Source organism: Hibiscus syriacus, unplaced genomic scaffold (genome assembly GCF_006381635.1).
Source record: "Hibiscus syriacus cultivar Baekdansim isolate YM2019G1 unplaced genomic scaffold, ASM638163v2 tig00110895_pilon, whole genome shotgun sequence".
Classification (NCBI taxonomy): Eukaryota; Viridiplantae; Streptophyta; class Magnoliopsida; order Malvales; family Malvaceae; genus Hibiscus; species Hibiscus syriacus.
In genome coordinates, this window is record NW_024062903.1 from 4,787,702 (window position 1) to 4,805,147 (window position 17,446).

The 17,446-nt window shown below is 34.3% G+C and overlaps 1 protein-coding gene across 1 annotated transcript; it reads left to right on the forward strand.

The window, feature by feature from the left end:
* Positions 1-4,363: 4,363 nt before the first annotated feature.
* On the forward strand, positions 4,364-16,909 carry LOC120145849 (protein phosphatase 2C 70-like). The gene is made up of 13 exons (XM_039159576.1): positions 4,364-4,621; positions 5,888-6,077; positions 6,179-6,355; positions 6,455-6,630; positions 6,727-6,885; positions 13,942-14,085; positions 14,163-14,224; positions 14,980-15,115; positions 15,444-15,538; positions 16,080-16,195; positions 16,297-16,426; positions 16,584-16,638; positions 16,722-16,909. The coding sequence occupies exons 1-13, from the start codon at positions 4,478-4,480 to the stop codon at positions 16,878-16,880; spliced, it is 1,743 nt and encodes a 580-aa protein (XP_039015507.1). The 5' UTR covers positions 4,364-4,477; the 3' UTR covers positions 16,881-16,909.
* Positions 16,910-17,446: the final 537 nt, after the last annotated feature.

Below are 17,446 nucleotides of genomic sequence, written 5' to 3' on the forward strand. Positions count from 1 at the left end.
ATATTGGGGTTATATTATTTTAGTTAAGAGAAAAGTTATATACGTCTTCTCTATAGTAACTTTTATTCATTCAGTGAGTGATCTTTTTTATATTCGCATTCTAACTATATATGTAAAAATTACTCAATTAAGTTCTAACCTGACTTGATTGGTTAAGGTCGGTTTTTTTAAAATTTTGATTCAAAGGGGATTATGTCGAATTAATAAAAAAATTTAAATTCGAGTCAAAGTCAAATTTAAGGGTAACCTACGCTGACCTGACTTGAGATATTTACGAAAATATCATTTGAATATATATATATATATATATAATATCTAGGTTAAATTCATGTCATTTTATCATTCGCGCCGCTTGCTTCTCTTTCAGAAACTTCTCAAGTTTTTCCCTGATCATCTTTGGTTTGATTTCTTCAATCATCTTCAGTTTCATTTCTTCAATTCTCTCTCGTCTTTATAATATAAGTTAAGGTTTTAATTTTTTTTAATTTCTCTGATTATTTTCGATTTTGTTGCATGTTTTTCTTCTTTCTCCCATATTTGTTATTTTTTCTTTCTTCATTTTAGGTAAAGATCTACAGATTCAATTGTTCCACTTTCTTCTTTAATTTTGATATGATTTTCAGAAAATTTCGATTACAATAATTGTTTAAAACTCACATTTTTTGAATGTATAAAGAAAATTCCACGATGAAAACAGAAAACATAAATAAAAAAAAGAATTTTTATTTATTTTTTTTGTATTCTTTGAAGATATCGTCTCGTTTATTTTATATATATATTTATTTTTTAGCATTGTTGTAGTTCTAAAGTTTGTATTGATATCTTTTATTGTTGTATTTCATTCTACTATTTCTTTTTTTTTTTTAAATAATAAATTTTAAAAAGTATAAAAATATAAAATCATGTAAGATCGAATTAATATCAAGTTTGTATCTCAATTATCGAAATATGTTTGTGATAGGTGCAATCACTTTACTTCTCGAGACAAATCAAATCAAGTGGAGCATATAATATTTCTATACGAAATCAAGACAACCAAAAGCTCGTCATGCTCTGCCTTATTGTCATCTCTAATTCGAATTCGATAGGTAAATTTTATAATAAAATTCCCTTCTATGTATCTCAATGATCTATAAAAAGAAAACTGTCTTTTGGCTTATAATAGGATCTTCCAACTCATTTCCATTATATTTAAACTCTTTGTTTAATCATTTGTCAAAAATACTCCTTTTTTTCATAGAACAAATTATTTGATCCATAAGAATTAATAGAGAAAGGGAAAATGCCTTGTGATAATTCAAAATAGTGATGCATTTATCCCTTCCCCTAGCCATGAAATAGAATTCTACTAATCAATTTCTTTTTCTTCTCTGTAAATTTTTTTATTGATTTATTAATTCAGATTGAATTTTGCTGAGATTCATTATGAAGACATTTCTCTCAACCATTTGATCTTGTTTAAAATAACTAGTATCTCATGCTAATAGACTAATTGATTATTGGTGTTTTTTTATTATATGTACTTTAAGAATATTTCCACTCATTATTGTGTATTATTAGACTAATTGGTTAAAATATTATGTTCTTTATGAGATGATCTTAACGAAGGTTTCACATCTTACTAAAGCAGATAAGTGTTGATTTTAAAATTTAAATTTTCTTCGAATAATTATCTATTTTATTAATTGTGTCAACATCTCATACAAAAATTTTACATTATAAACTATAATATTTTTATTTCTGTCGTTGAATAATCTATTTTCCAAAAACTAAAATTCTAGTTATCTTACTAACATGAATTCAACTTTATTGTTGTCTTAATAACAAAGAAATCTTAAAATTTTTGAAATTTCAAATTGAAATCTCATCTTATATATTATATCAAATTAACTATATAATGATTGTTTGTTCGTTGATTAATGTGTTTATTTAATCTGATTAACTTAGGTGAGACCATGTCCACGGAGGAGAATTTGTCAAATTAACTATATAATGATTGTTTGTTCGTTGATTAATGTGTTTATTTAATCTGATTAACTTAGGTGAGACCATGTCCACGGAGGAGAATTTGAAAATTCTGCGGTTTCAGCAAGGACGAGGCCAGAGATTGGTAGAGGTTTTGTTCATTTTATGGTAAAACTGCTGTTTAACGCTTCTTAAAATTATAATATTCTAAATTAATATAATGGTAAAATTATATTTGGTCCCCTCCAAACATTATATTTTTATGATTTAGTCTTTCAAAAATTATAAATTTTTAAAATCAAGTCCCGGTATATGTGTTTGGTGTTTGTATTTTAAGTTATCCAAATTTATTTTGGTCGGAAATGTCTAGATGTATTCTATGTTTTCCTCTCTTTTTTTATTATTATTGATAAAAAAATAGATAAATATTATTTTAATTCTGTTTAGTGTGAACACTCCGTAAAAGGTAAATTTTAATAGAAAATAATTAGATAAACATGAGTTTAATTATGCTTAGTGTTAACTCCACATATGGTAAATGGATAATTAAATACATAAACAAAAACAATTAATTAACTAAAATCATATATGGCAAGTAGAAATTAGTACATGAATCATATGCATGAATATATTTCAATATAAATCTATTGTATGGGACAACACACACTCATATTTGTACGTTTTTTTTTCTCTTTGTTAAATATGCTAATATCATTTTTGGACATTGATATTTCAGCCGCGCTTTGTTCTTTTATCGAATCTTTTGAGTGATCTAAGTACAATAAATATTATTATTTTTATAAAAAAATTAAGTTCGAGTAGTTACATCTACAAAGTATGTATGTGTCAAAAATTACCTTATAATCATCTCAAACAATTAAAAAAGAGTTATCGACTAATTTATAATTTTTTTATAAAATTATATATTCGATACATTTTAATACTGATTTATCATTAGGAAAAAAACCGTCAACGTGGGTCCACATTTTCACCTGCTAAGAAATTTTCCTTTTTAATGATTAGTAATTTATATTCTTCAATAAACTTCTGAACAAATCAACAAAAACTCTTCACTTTCACTCAAATATTTTTGCCAAAGCATCATGGAGAAGAAGCAGGTAAATAATATTTTATTTGTATCTGCATTTTTATTATCATAATCCCTTATTTATCGAAAAAATGTTTGATTTTGACCTTTAAATCTATACTAATATTTTATTGCTCATATTTTCCTTAAAAAATTTAACTTGAATGAGTGAAGGTGATTTTTGTTTAATATAAAATATTTTAAATTATATTTATAGAAAAGATAGTGAATATAGTTTGGAATACTGTTAACATTCAGCATTCTAATTTTTAAAAAACAAAACCATAAATGACTTATATAAAAAAACAATTTTCCATTGATTTTGTTTTTAATAGAATTTTCATTGATTTAGATCAACTAGGGTTGTCGGTATTTTTAAAAAAAATGAAACATAATTTTATATAATGATTTTAAGTTTATTTCACTGATTTATACATAATTTTTTATTATAAAAAGAAAACAAATTAATAATTAAAATATGTTTTATATTTGATTTTTTATACATAATTAAAACAACTTTATGATTCAAATCAATTTTTATTTTCTCAAAAATTATGTTCCAATATTATATACCATTTTTTCATAAAATAACTACATAAATATTTTTTTAAAACCGCAAAAAAATCAACCAAATTAAAGTTGAAAACTTCCTAAACCACCTTTCTGGATCTCCGCCCAAAAAACTTTTTCTTACCAAAATATTGATATATAATATTTTTATAATATAATTTTTTACATATATATTTTTTTAATTACTGTTTTGATATATATATATTGTTTTGAAAACGGTTATTTAAGATAAAGCTTTTTGTGGTATAAAAAGGTTTTCTAAATCATTGGAAGCAAGAATTGTTTGATTTTACTTAAATACTAAGAATTACTCAATTAATAAACACTCATCACATTATCGAATTATAGTTTTTTTTATAAATGTTTACTAAAATCTGCTTTTCTTAACAGTTAAAAAAATTCCTTTACAATTATATAAATTATTTACACCTTCATTTTTCTAGATAGACAAAAAGGGAGAGATGTTTTAAAATAAATATTTTTTTTACTTTCGTTAAAATGTTTTTTTTACTTTCTTTAAAATAAATTAGTTTCCCAGAAGGTGGTTTTCTTTTCATTTAGTAAAAAAAATTTAATCAACTAATATTTTTTTCAAAAAATTCATGCATGAATACCACGTGGTATGCAAGCACAAGTCACTAAGAAAATCCCGTAAATAAATAATAATAATAAAAACAACAAAAGAATTCAATAGATACGTTGACGACATTGTAGAATTAGTTGGGGGAAAAAAGAGAGAAAAATTGGGGGAAAATGAATGTGGAGCGACCAATTCAAAGCGAGGTTGTTGCGAAGAAGAGCGGAATCTGAAATCCCTGTGTGAGAGGAAAGAGAGCGAGAGCGCGCGGAACGACTATGACGATGCTGGAAAGCATTGTCGTTTTCACCCTCCTCCTTATGTTGACCCTTATCATTATTCTCATCTTTCTCGCCTTCAAAAGATGGCGCTTCTTCTCCTTCTCCCTTTTCTCTTTCTCTTCTCGCTCTAGAACCGTCAAGGTACCATCAAATCCTTTTCTTCCCCGATTTGATCTATTTCCCCTTCAATTTTAGAACAAAATCTCGTTTACGAGCGTTGGTTTTGGTTTGATTCTATGTTTCTGATTGCGGATCATTGCCTTTTGATCTTTGGTGGAGCTGGATTTCTTTTTTTGAGGTTTTATTCATTTATTCTTGGTAGTTACGAGCTTTTTTGTATATATTTTCTATTTTGATTTCTAGATGGATTTAATTGCTTAACTTTAGGTTGATCCATTTATCAGCTTTTATGTGCAATGAATCAATGCGGAGAGTTTATTTAGTTTCTTTTTGGTGCTAATTGGTAATGTTATGAATAAATAGTACAGGATTTTTTAGTTCAGCTTGCAGTTTGTTGATATCCGTGGAAATGCAATTGCCGATTTTCTTGATTCGTTGAACTGGAGAGATGCATTTAATTGAATTACTTTTGGTATTCTTCTGTGGTGGTTGTAGATTTATATTGATGCTAGAGCCTAGAGGAGTAACTGATTTTCTAGTTCAGCGGATTGTGGGTGGATTACAATCATGAACACCGGATATGGCATGTAGTATAGCAGATTTAGTATAATATGGTAGGAAATCTGTTTGGAGATTAATGACATCTATTCTGAGTCAGTCAACAATGATGGATCACTTAACGCGCATCCACTAGGAATAGATGGCAATGAGTGTTGTATCCTGGAGACACTTCGTAAATCTACAGTTATTAGGTTTATATGCTCCCGTTGTTGTAGCGTAGGGTCGTCATGTAGAACTTGGTTGATTTCTTTCTTTAGATGAAAATATATGGAGAGAAGAGGAAAGAGGATAACTTAACTATCATTTTTGAAGTTATCTCATAACTCATTTTTGCAGTCTCTTGGTAAGTGACAAATTTGGAAGTCTATGAAACCAACAGATAGATTGATTTTCCGAGTATATAGACCTGTTCCGGATGTCGAATAACAATCCTAATGTTTGAAATTAAGATTTTCTTTTAGATGATTACTCTCAGTTTCTCTTCCTCTATCTTTTCTTCTCTAAATATGTACAATTTAAGTGCATGTGATGGCAGCAAGAGTTGGGATCTTTCTTTTAAAATCTTCATGTGTTTGTGTATCTAAATGCAAAACTTTGTCATAGCATTTGTGCATATAGATCATATTCTTTCCCTTTAATAAAGGGGAATACTTGGAAACTGTTGAAGCTTGCTTTCTGTTTGAATCTCTTGTGATCCTCTTTCATTTGACAGTTATGGATTTGTAGGTTGATGACGTTGAGAGGCCTCTAGTATCAGATGATGTCAACCTCACTCGAGATCAAAACAATGATTTGACAATAAATTATGATTTAGAGGGAGCATGTTACCAAAACGAAGCTCTTCTGTGCCCACCTCATAATGAGGGACTTGTTCACAAACAGCAGATCTCCTCTGCATCTCCCCATTTGGCTCAGGGTATTAACTTTTTGCTTCCATCTTTTACAGTTTTTCTCTTATAATTCTGCTTTAACTGTTCTGCTTAAGTGAATCCAATACTAATCATTTACTTTGTACAGATGATAGCTTGGTGCTAGATTTCATATCTGATCCTTCAGAGGATATTTTGGTTGGGCAGACGCTAAAGCGCCCATTGGCCACAGAGCAACTAATTGAAGCGCTAAAACTTAGTAGACCTGAAAATCAAAGTCAAAACAGTGTACAAGAGTTTGTGCCCAAGGCCATCAGTGATCAGCGTAATTTCTGTTTTCTCACACTTCTATGAAGAATTATGCTTTCTTTCTATAGATTGAATGTGTAAAGCATGTAATTATATCTTTCAGTTAGAAGTGCTGGAAGTTGCCTCTCTCTTGAGGTTGTCTCTGGTCCTTCTCGTGGAACTCGTTGTTTTGTACAGTCAACAGACACTTTAATGCTGCGGTTGACCCTAGGGAGAGTTTCTCCAAGTGATTTATTATTGAAGGATGCAGAGGTTTCCGGAAAGCATGCTATGATAACTTGGAATTCAAATGTAAACTTCTCACAAGTTGTATGACATTAGTTTCCATTTGGTTGCATGCTATATGTGTGGTGTATTAATTGTTTCGAATGTTATAAACTCCTGTAGAAACTTAAATGGGAGCTGGTGGACATGGGTAGCCTCAATGGAACACTATTGAATTCTCGATCAATTAATCATCCTGATACTGGAAGTAGGCAATGGAGCCATCCGGTGGAACTTGCAAGTGGAGACACAATAACTCTTGGCACAGCCTCAAACATACATGCAAGTCTATATGTTTTTTTATTCTGGATTTTTTTTTTTTTTGCTCCTGAAACTTCGAAACTTTCTAGATATATAAACTATTATGTTCATAAGTAAAGCAAAAGACAAATATGAGTGAGAGAGTCAAAAACTTAGAGAGAGAAGGAGCGAATGGTCAGTTTATTGTGGGGGAGAAATGGACGATTTTCGTTGATATTAGCAAGAGGGTTACAAGAGGTGAATTAAGGGAAATATTTCAGCATTATGATCAAGTTGTGAGGATTTTCATTCCAATTTTACTCAGAAACCGAAATACAAGAATTACACTTTCGCGTTTGTCCAGTTTGCAAGTGAGGAAGGGAGGAGGAGGGCTATTCAGGGTGTTAACGGAACTTGGATCGATGGAAAAAGTTTCAGTCGGGTTAGAAAAATATCAGAACAACAGGAATAGAGTTACTGAAGCAGATCTACGAGGGATGGGCCAATCCCAATAAGGGCGGAGAAAACAAATGGTGAGAAGCAAGCTGGATCTTTGAGAAACCTGAGGGACAGTAGATCATACAAAGAGGTGGTGGAAACGACCAATAGAGAGGATTGCGGAAATGTCAATAAGGAGGATGGTAAAGGATAAGGAAGGCTGCTAATGGGATAAGGAATGTCTGGGAGATGCATATCTCCTCGGAGGATTCGACTTGGGTGAAAGGTCTTTAACAGGGGTAATCAAGCATTCCTTCGAGCAAGAATTGTTCAAAAAGCTTTGGCAAGTGAAGGAATTCAGGTAAAAATAGCGAGATGGGGCTATGCATGGAATGCTTGTGTTGTAACCTTTAAATCGATTGAAGACTACTCTGTCACATGGGCAAGAAAACAGGAGGAGATCTGTATTGGTTTGATTGGCTGGAGCCATTGCTAAACGAGGAAGGAGTTCCATTGGCGTTCTGTCTCGTGGAATTGATGGGATTACCGTTATTATGCTGGAAGTAGAGTTCTTGGAGAAACTTGTGCAGAATGGGGAAAGTTCATTGGCATCTTGGATTCTTCAAAGAATAGGTCAGATTTATCGTCAGCAAGAGTTTTGATCAGGGTCGCCAGTCCGTTTGATGTCCCTGAAATGGTCACAATAGGGCTTACGCAGATCTTTCAAGGTCAAAGCCTACTGGGATCGGTATTTTTAAAACCGGAGGAGTTTTCCGGGGGATTGATGGTGAAAATTCAATTACGGGTACAGTGAAAATCATTTTCCCGAGGAAGAGTGCGGCCGCCGTCTGACTTTGGAACAAGTTGAAAATTTTAAGTCTTCTGAAGACTCTATGCTGAAGAAAGATAACTGGCAGGATCAGGAGCAGAGGAGTAGTTGCAAAAGGGGTTGGGGAGCAGCTTTTACCAAAAAAGTCAAATATGAATATTTTAGACGTTGGGTTGTCAGATTTGCAGGAAAAAGGAAAATCCTGCTGGGGAGCATGCTGGACTTGGTCTAAGGGAAATTGGGCCTAGACTCTCAAGCCCAAGATTGTAACAGCTTTATTTCTGAATCAAGCATGAAGATTATATGTCCTCCAGGCCTGCGTATAATCTGAAATGGATTGCCGAAGGGTCCAAAAGCAGATTTATTCCCCAATTAAACAGGGAATGGATCAAGTCCAGAAGAATCGATAAAGGTAGTGGCCTTGGACATGAGGTTACGAACGCAAAAGGAGTGGAGGAGGAAAGGCTGATGAGGAACTTGTAATAGAGTATATAGAAGATCAAAGATAGAAAATTCTGGTATGATCCAAAGATAGAAGAAGAGCTGTTGCGGCCAGCTGAGGTACTGCACCATAATAGAAAAGCTTCCAATCCTTTATTGACCACCCAACCGCTCCCAACTTTAGAGGAAGATGGAATAATTAGCGACGATGAGGAAGGAGGTTTTAAAAGTGTAGTAGGAGACTTGGACCAGCATTCAGGGAGCAGGGTAGTGCCTCGATCAGATTGCCACTAGAGCAGTTATAAGGAAAGAGAGTAGGCGACAGAGAAGGATTTTGACTAGGAAGCTTTGGAGGTGGCTATTTACACACAGTTCTTCTCCCTCCTTTTCGATGTTTTTGGAAGAAGCGGTGGCTACGTGGGAGGTTAGTAAGTTGTTGGGGATCTGCATTCAGGGAGCAGGGTAGTGCCTCGATCAGATTGCCAGTCTAGAGCAGTTATAAGGAAGAGAGTAGGCGACAGAGAAGGATTTTGACTAGGAAGCTTTGGAGGTGGCTAGTTTACACACAGTTTCTTCTCCCTCCTTTTCGATGTTTTTGGAAGAAGCGGTGGCTACGTGGGTTAGTAAGTTGTTGGGGATCTCATTTAAAGAAGGCAAGAAGGAGTTTTTAGATAAAATTATTGATCTTGAGGAAGGATTGGGGGATAGTAGGAATTGTTGAAATAAGGGGGTGTGTTATTGTGCTTTTTTGAGTTGAATTTCTTGGGATATTTGTTATATTTATGAGTAACATTATATTATTTCGTGGAACATAGGGGTTGGGGAAGAAGGAAAAAACAAGAGCTGTAGCTAAATTTGTCAGGAAAAATAAGCCGAGCATTTTACTTATTCAAGAAACAAAGCTAGAAAACTGTTCTATGGCACTAAGGAGAAGGGTAGGGGTTGTCTTCTCGAGGGATGTATCTTTTCTCCAGCTGTTGGATCTGCAGGGGGTTTGCTGGTAATGTGGAATGATATGAATTTAAAGTGTCCAGTAGTTACCTAAGTAGCAGGATCATTGCAATATTTGGGAAGTTTAAGAATGTTGTTGAGGATGTGTGATTATTAATATTTATGGTCCCTCCACTGAATCTGAAAAGGATGAATTTTACAGGAATTACTGTAGTTTGTTTCAGCCCAATCGAATCTACTTTGTATTGGGGGGACTTTAATACGTATCTTGATCCGGACGAGAAGATGGGAAGTCTCAAAACTGCATTCTGTTGATATATTTAGGAATTTTCTGCAGCAAACCAATCTAATTGATCTTCCGTTGGTGGGGGAACTTTACTTGGTGTAACACAGGGAAGATCAACCTGGGTTAGGCTTGACAGGTTCTTAATCTCTGGTAATTTTTGACCTGCTGTCCGAACGTAGTCAAAGGCTACTGCCTAGTCCATATCAATCATAATCCGGTCATTGGAGGATTCGTATGTAGACTGGGGTCCTAAACCATTCAGATTTTACAATTATTTACTAGAGGAAGAAGGCTTCGAGGATTTGGTTAAATCTTCAATGGTTGACTTGATGGAAAGGAATAATAGAAGGGGTATCCTCAGTATTTTACAGGGAACTAAAAAGTCAATCAGAAACTGGTCAAGCAGGAAATTTAATGGGATTTCAGACTCTATCGAAACTTTAGAAGGGCGAATTAATGAGGTAGAATTGAAGGCACAGGTATCATCTTTCTCCCAAGAGTGGGAACAGGTGAAGCAGTCTAGATCGAATCTCTGGAGGTTGTACAGGATTGAAGAAAGCGTTTGGTTTCAAAGAGCAAGAACGAGATCAAAGGAGGGGACAGAAATACTAGATTTTTCCACTTGTGTGCACTAACAGAAACAGGAGAAATGCAATTACTAGTCTGAAGATTAATGGGACTGTAGTTTCAGACCCGTCTCTGATCAAGACTCACATTTCTGATTTTTTTAAGACAGCTTTTAATTCCATTTCTACAATGGAAGTGGAGAACTTATTTCTGGATTTTTCTAAACTGTCAAGGGAACAATCTACAAAAATAGAGGAGAAGTTTTCAGAACAGGAAGTTTGGCAAGCTATAGCATCCTCGGACAGTTCTAAATCTCCTGGTCCGGATGGCTTTACATGGGTTTCTTCAAGAATGCTGGCCAGTTTTAAAGGAGCAAGTACTGGAATTTTTCAACGATTTTTATTTCGGAAGGATGTGGGAGCATGGAGTAAATCACGCCTTTATTACCCTAATTCCGAAAATTTTAAATCCGGAAAGTGTTGAAGACTATCGACCAATTAGCCTTGTAGGAAGTTTGTATAGATCCTATCAAAAGTTCTATCCAAGAGACTTAGCAGCTGTGTTGGTGACATTATTAGCCCTTTCCAGTTTGCGTTTATACCAGGGAGACAATTGTTGGATTGTGCATTTGTTGCAAATGAAGGGATCGATTATTGGAGAAAACAAGGTCTACAAGGGGTTTGTTTTCAAAGTTGACTTTCGCAGAGCATATATTCTGTTGAATGGCCGATTTTGAACAGAGCAATGAAGAGATGGGCTTTGGTACAAGATGGTGTTCGTGGATCTCACAGTGTATCTCCTCTGCTTCGGCTTCGGTTCTGGTGAACGGTTTCCCCTTCGGAAGAGTTTACTATGGCTAAAGGACTAAGACAAGGTTGTAGTCTCTCTCCGCTCTTATTTAATATTGTAGGTGAGTTGCTGCATTTGATGCTAGACAAAGCAGTTGATAAAGGACTTTTCCAAGGTTTTGTGATTGGGAATTCTGTGGATTCACTTCGGTTATCTCATCTTCAATTTGCCGACGATCATCATTTTTTGCCAAGCTTCACTTACTCAGATTAAAAATGTCAAAAGGGTGCTGAGGATTTTCAGTATTATGGCGGGGTTGCATCTAAACTTAAAGAAGAGTAAACTGTATGGTGTCAACGTTGATGAGGATATTTTATCAGACTGGGCATGGAAGTGGGCTGCTCTGTTGATCGTTTTCCCCGTAGATTATTTGGGTCTTCCAATCGGTGCTAAGAAGAATTCTGAAGCTTTATGGATCCTGTCCTTAAAAATTTTCAATTCAAAACTAGCGGGGTGGAAAGCTTCTTCTCTGTCCTTGGCTGGCAGGACAGTTCTATTAAAGTCAGTGTTGACTTCACTGCCAACATTTTTCCTATCTTTCTTTAAATGCCTTGCAAAGTTGGGAATAATTAAACTCCTTAATGGCCAGATTTTTATGGGGTGACAGTGTGGAAAAAAGGAAGATCCACGGTTAGTTGGATACAGTTTGCAAACCAATGACAGTGGTGGCCTTGGGGTTCTTGACTTGATATTTCTAATCGGGCATTATTGGGGAAATGGGTGTGGAAGTTCGCAAATGAAAAGGATTCCATCTGGAAAAAAGTGCTATGTAGTAAGCATAATATTAGTAGTAATACTATTCTATTAGTAAGGTCATTTCTCCAAAATCTTCTTGGAATTTGAGAAGTATTGCTAATATTTTTTGAAGAATGATTCGGTGGGTGAGTGTCTTAGATCTTTTTCGAAGTTGCAAGTAGGCAATGGTAATCCATATCTTTTTGGACTGATCCATGGTGATGGGGTTCCCTTAAAAATTCTTTTCCCTAGAATTTTTGCACTATCAACTAACAAATGGGTAGGGTTGCTGATTTCGGAAGCTTTGAGTTGAATGGTTGGCAGTGGAACATTAACTAGGAGGAATTTGTTTGATTGGGAATTGGAACAATGGTTGGATCTGATGATGAAATTAAAGGAAATAAAACTCACTGATTCGGTTGAAGATTTTCTCTCTTGGTCAGCAAGTGGTGATGGGTTATTCTCAGTGAAATCGTGCAGGAAAGCTCTTGGTAAGAAGTTGGGGTATTGAGTTGTGGTCAAAAGGGGTGTGTTGGGTTTGTCTCCGCCTCGCGTAGAAGCCTTCCTATGGCAGTTAGCTCATCAGAAGGTCAGTTAAAATGAGTTAGTTAAAAGAAATGTCCTTAGAAGAAGATGTACTCTTCCTTTTTGCAAGGAACATGAGGAAACTGTGCAACACTTATTCATTTCGGTTTTGTAGTTTGGGAACTATGGAATAAACTGGCAAGCTTCTGGGACTTGTCTATTGTGCTACCACAGGACCCTCCTTCCTTATTTAATTCGTGGGGGAGTTTGAGGTTGAATTCATTGATTTGGAAGTTTATCCCGGATCGTTTTTTTTTGGTCTATTTGGAAAGCAAGGAATGCGATTGTGTTTGAAGGATTAAACCTTGATAGGCTGTCTCTCTTTTTCCTTGTGAGATTTAGGTTATCTAAATGGTTCCTAGCCAAGTATCCTAATTCCAAAGATTATGATGTCATTAGCTGGCTTCCTCCACCTGTTGATTTCTTAAAGATGAATGTTGATGGAGCTGTTAGTTAAAAGACTCGATTGGAGGTATTGGAGGCATTTTAAGGGACTGGAATTGCTGCACTCTTCTGACTTTTTCTGAGAATATTGGTCAAGGTCCCCACCAGTTGCAGAGTTAAAGCTATTAAAAGAGGCATCGAAATTTTTTTAGCTTCAAGATGGTCTGCTGCTAGTAGATTGGTTGTTGAGAGTGATTGTAAGTCGGCAGTGGAGTGGATTCACACCCCGTCTTTGGCACCAGTTTTCATGTTGCCTCTGGTTAGAGAAATTCTGTTGATCCTTTCGGGAAAGGTGGTTTTAATTAGGTTAATTCCAAGGTCTTGTAATGGGGAGGCAGATAGTTTAGCAAAGCAGGGGATCGGTTGATTGTATGTTTTAGGTATAGTTCATTTTCCTATAGCTGTAGGTTCTTGAAGTAGCAGAAGTGGTTAAGTCTTATGTAAAAGCATCTGCTGTATTGTTAAGTCTTATGTAATCTGGTTTGGTAATAAAATGAGGCACTCTTTTCCTCCCTCCACTACTTGATCCTTTCTATTAGGAAAGGGTCAACTATGAGGGAGGTTTTTAACGAGGCTTCCTATTCCTATCAAAAAAAAAAATTATGTTCATAAGTACTGAATTTATGCATGAACAACAGCTATTCATTATTCACATCTCCAGCATACTGAGGTATTTGCATTCATAACTATCTTTCAAGAGTGCTGATGTAAATTGAAGAACTGAACATTAATGTTGCACTTCTAGTTACAGTTGATAGGCTGCCTCAATAAGATAAAATCCCATATGGTTAGGATTGTAGACATGATTGTTTGTGTAGCAGCTGCTTTAGTTTTCTGATAGACTATTGTGGTTAAGTGTTTTCTCTTATGTACACATTGCAGATAGCACAATGTCCATATCAGTTTGTAATGCATGCCAATGTTTGATTTGGTGGAGCTAATTTTATTGATTGCATGTTGTCTTACGTGACAGGTTCATATTTCATCCCAAAATGAGTGCCTGGTGCCTTTTGGAGTTGGTATGGTTTCGGACCCTATGTCATTGCGTCGAGGAGGAAAGAAGCTTCCCATGGAAGATGTTTGCTTTTATCAGTGGTCTCTTCCTGGGATTGATCAGGTTTTCAAGTTATCAAGTTTTTACCTGATGTTTTTATCCTTCTATTGATGAATCTTATAATTGTGCTGACATTGCAGTTTGGGGTGTTTGGTATCTGCGATGGACATGGTGGTGCTGAGGCTGCCCAATCTGCGAGCAAGTTAGTATCCCTATTACATCTTTAAGGGTGCTTCCTAGATGGGTTCTGGATGCTTGTAGACTTCTCATATTTCGATTAACTATCGGATAAAATTTTTATTTCCCATAGGTTAATCGTGTGTTCTAGAGTGTTTCATAGTCTTCAAAGCTTGTCACAAAGTATTATCTTTTTCCATCTGTCTTTCTTTTTTTATTGTGTTTGTTTAAACAGTGCCATTTTCATGAGCTTCTGATATGATAAATGCCGACTTAGGCTTTCCTTGGTGGATTTCATAATACACCTTCCTAATTTCTAGCTTAACCATGTGATTAACAAAATTTTCATTTTTATCCCTTTTTATCCTTAACAAGCAAAGCCTAATTATTGGCTTGATTTATTCATTTACTGTTGTCTTATGATCATTTTGTCAGTGCCTTTTACTGCTATGAAATATTAGTTACTGGTTAGTATTAGAAGATTTCAGACCCAGCAAACTCCACCCATTGAACCACAACACTTTTGACTAGTTTCCTGGGATATTTTTGGGTTAAAATACACACATATTATTAATTGTTCTTATCTATTTTCTTGTTCTTTTTCAAACTAGCAATTAGTAATTGAAGGCCTGAATTGCATTATTCTTGCAACACGATGCTTTCAGTTCAAGATTTAAGGTTTCTGATTTGACCAAAAAAATTAGCAGTTCTGCTCATTTTAGCCAATATGCAGATTTTGACTTAACTCTTTTACTAAAGTTTCAAGAATTTGATGTCCAGGATTCTTCCAGAGATGCTTGCTACCATTTTATCAGATTTTGTTAAAAGAGACAGGGTTTTGTCACAGCATGACGCCTCTGATGTTCTTAAAGATGCGTTCTCTCGAACAGAAGCGAGCATGAATTACTATTATGAGGTTTTCCCCTGACCTTGTTTTTCTTCCTTTCTTTGTTATTCCTGCCATCGATTTTTTTTTTTAATTTGTAAATCTCTCTCTGTGTTGTACCGTCTTTTTTTTCCTTAGCATCTGTCTGTACCATATTTCTTCTGTTATCATTTGTAGATGTGCTACAAGTCTTGTTGAATCATATTCTTTTCAGTCTGTTACACTTATTTTAGTTGACTTTGCATGTCCTTTTGGTATTTTATGATGATTTAATGGGTCGTTATCAAGTGCTGGATCTCTTTCTTCTGCCTTCTTTGACGTTTATGTTGTGCATATCATAATAATTAATTCCTTGCAGGGCTGTACTGCAACAGTTCTTCTGGTTTGGGCTGATAATGGTGAAAATTTCTATGCACAATGTGCAAACGTTGGGGATTCAGCTTGCCTTATTAAGTAAGTGTTTCGTTTTTATTGTTTCGAGTTGTAGGATTTCTAGGGTTATTGGGGTATTTTATGATCAGAATCTATCATTTGGAGTCTTGAAAAGATTAATATCACTTCGATCATTCCCTATTGATAATCATATTTAATAAATTTTTTGTTAATCTTTGGTAATTTTGTAATTTTTTAAGTTAAAATATAGGATAAATTGTTGTCAGCAATTCATGAAGAAGTCTATTGACATCTGGCAGAAGCTACTTATGCTAATTGGTGTACTTTAGGTTTTTAATTCATCTAACTATTACCTGATATTGAATACTTTTGATAATCACCTATGATTACTCGTAGTATGAACCTCAAATATATGTATGTATCCAACGTAAGAAATATGAAGAGTCCGAGCAAATATAGATAATTGACCACTGTAGTACATCCAGTCATATTGCTGTGTGTGTATATATATTATGTTCTCATTTATTTGAAATGAAATTATCATCATAATGCTGCTTTTATTGCGGTGTACTTACTGCCAAATTCAATTTTAATGGGTCAGTCTGGGAGATGAGCAAATTAAAATGACAGAAGACCATAAACTAACTAGTTATTCTGAAAGGCGCCGCATTGAAGGTTTAGGGGAACCGTTAAAAGATGGGGAAATACGAATATGCGGTATGTGTAAATTTCTATATCTAGTCATTACGTCCTGGAGACTGGACTTGACGACATTGCCGAAAGATGGTGCATATCGAGTAATTGTCCATTTGTTTCAGGTTTGAACCTTGCAAGGATGCTCGGAGACAGGTTTCTGAAGCAGCAAGATTCACGTTTTAGTTCTGAGCCCTATATAAGTCAACCTGTGCATATCGATCAAACAAGTGGGGCATTTGCACTACTAGCAAGGTTATCAATCCTTTGTTGTTTATAATTTTGCACGTGAAAACATATTGTGACTGTTCTCGGTCGATTTTGATGAAAACAAATTATTTTATATACTTTTCTCTGCTTAGCTAATATTTTCCTGCCAAACATTCATTAAATATGGATCCCATTTGTGCAGTGATGGATTATGGGATGTTGTTAGTGTGAAGAAGGCAATCCAGTTAGCTGCGCAGGTAATTTATTATAACATAATAATATTACAGCTTCTAGCTTTGTTTTGTTTTAATCAAATAAATGAGTAATGATTGGGGATCAGATGAGGGAGGAGTCGGAGAAGGAGAAATTGGCAGAGAAGATCGCAAATGTTTTGCTGAATGAAGCTAGAACACAGCGAACAAGGGATAACACCTCAATTATTTTCTTAGATTTTGACACCATATCTAGAAGAACATCTTGTAAAGTTGATGATTCTTAAAATCAGTTTTTTTTTTTAATTTAGGTTGAAAAGATAGACAAATGCTATTTTCATTATTCTGTTGTAGAGACCCAAGTTTTTCTAGTTTCAACTTACACCCCTAGTGTTTTGATGGTGAAGTATTTAACTCTACATATATAATTAAAAAGGTTATTGATTGCTTTTTTAAAATAAATACATAGTTTATGGTCTTCTGTCTTTTTAATTTGCTTAACATTGTCAGTGGAATAAAAAAAATTCTAGACTTTTAGTAGTTTCTTAATTTTACTTGTAGAATTAAAGAAGCTCAATCCTCAATGTATTTCATTCATTACTAAATATATATTATTCCTTGTGTGGGGAGTGATTTTGTGGTCCTTTTTAAACATCATTTTTTTAGTGTAACTTTTTAAGCTCCATCATTATGAGAAACAAAAATTTCCATGTGTCGAAATGTAAAAGTCTTATAGTATAATATTTAAGAATGGGTTTGTATAAAGAATATTTGTGTTAAGTTGATTATTAATAGACTACTTTAAATTTTCATCATTCAATCATTTTGAAAAATCAACTTTACATGCAAGAGT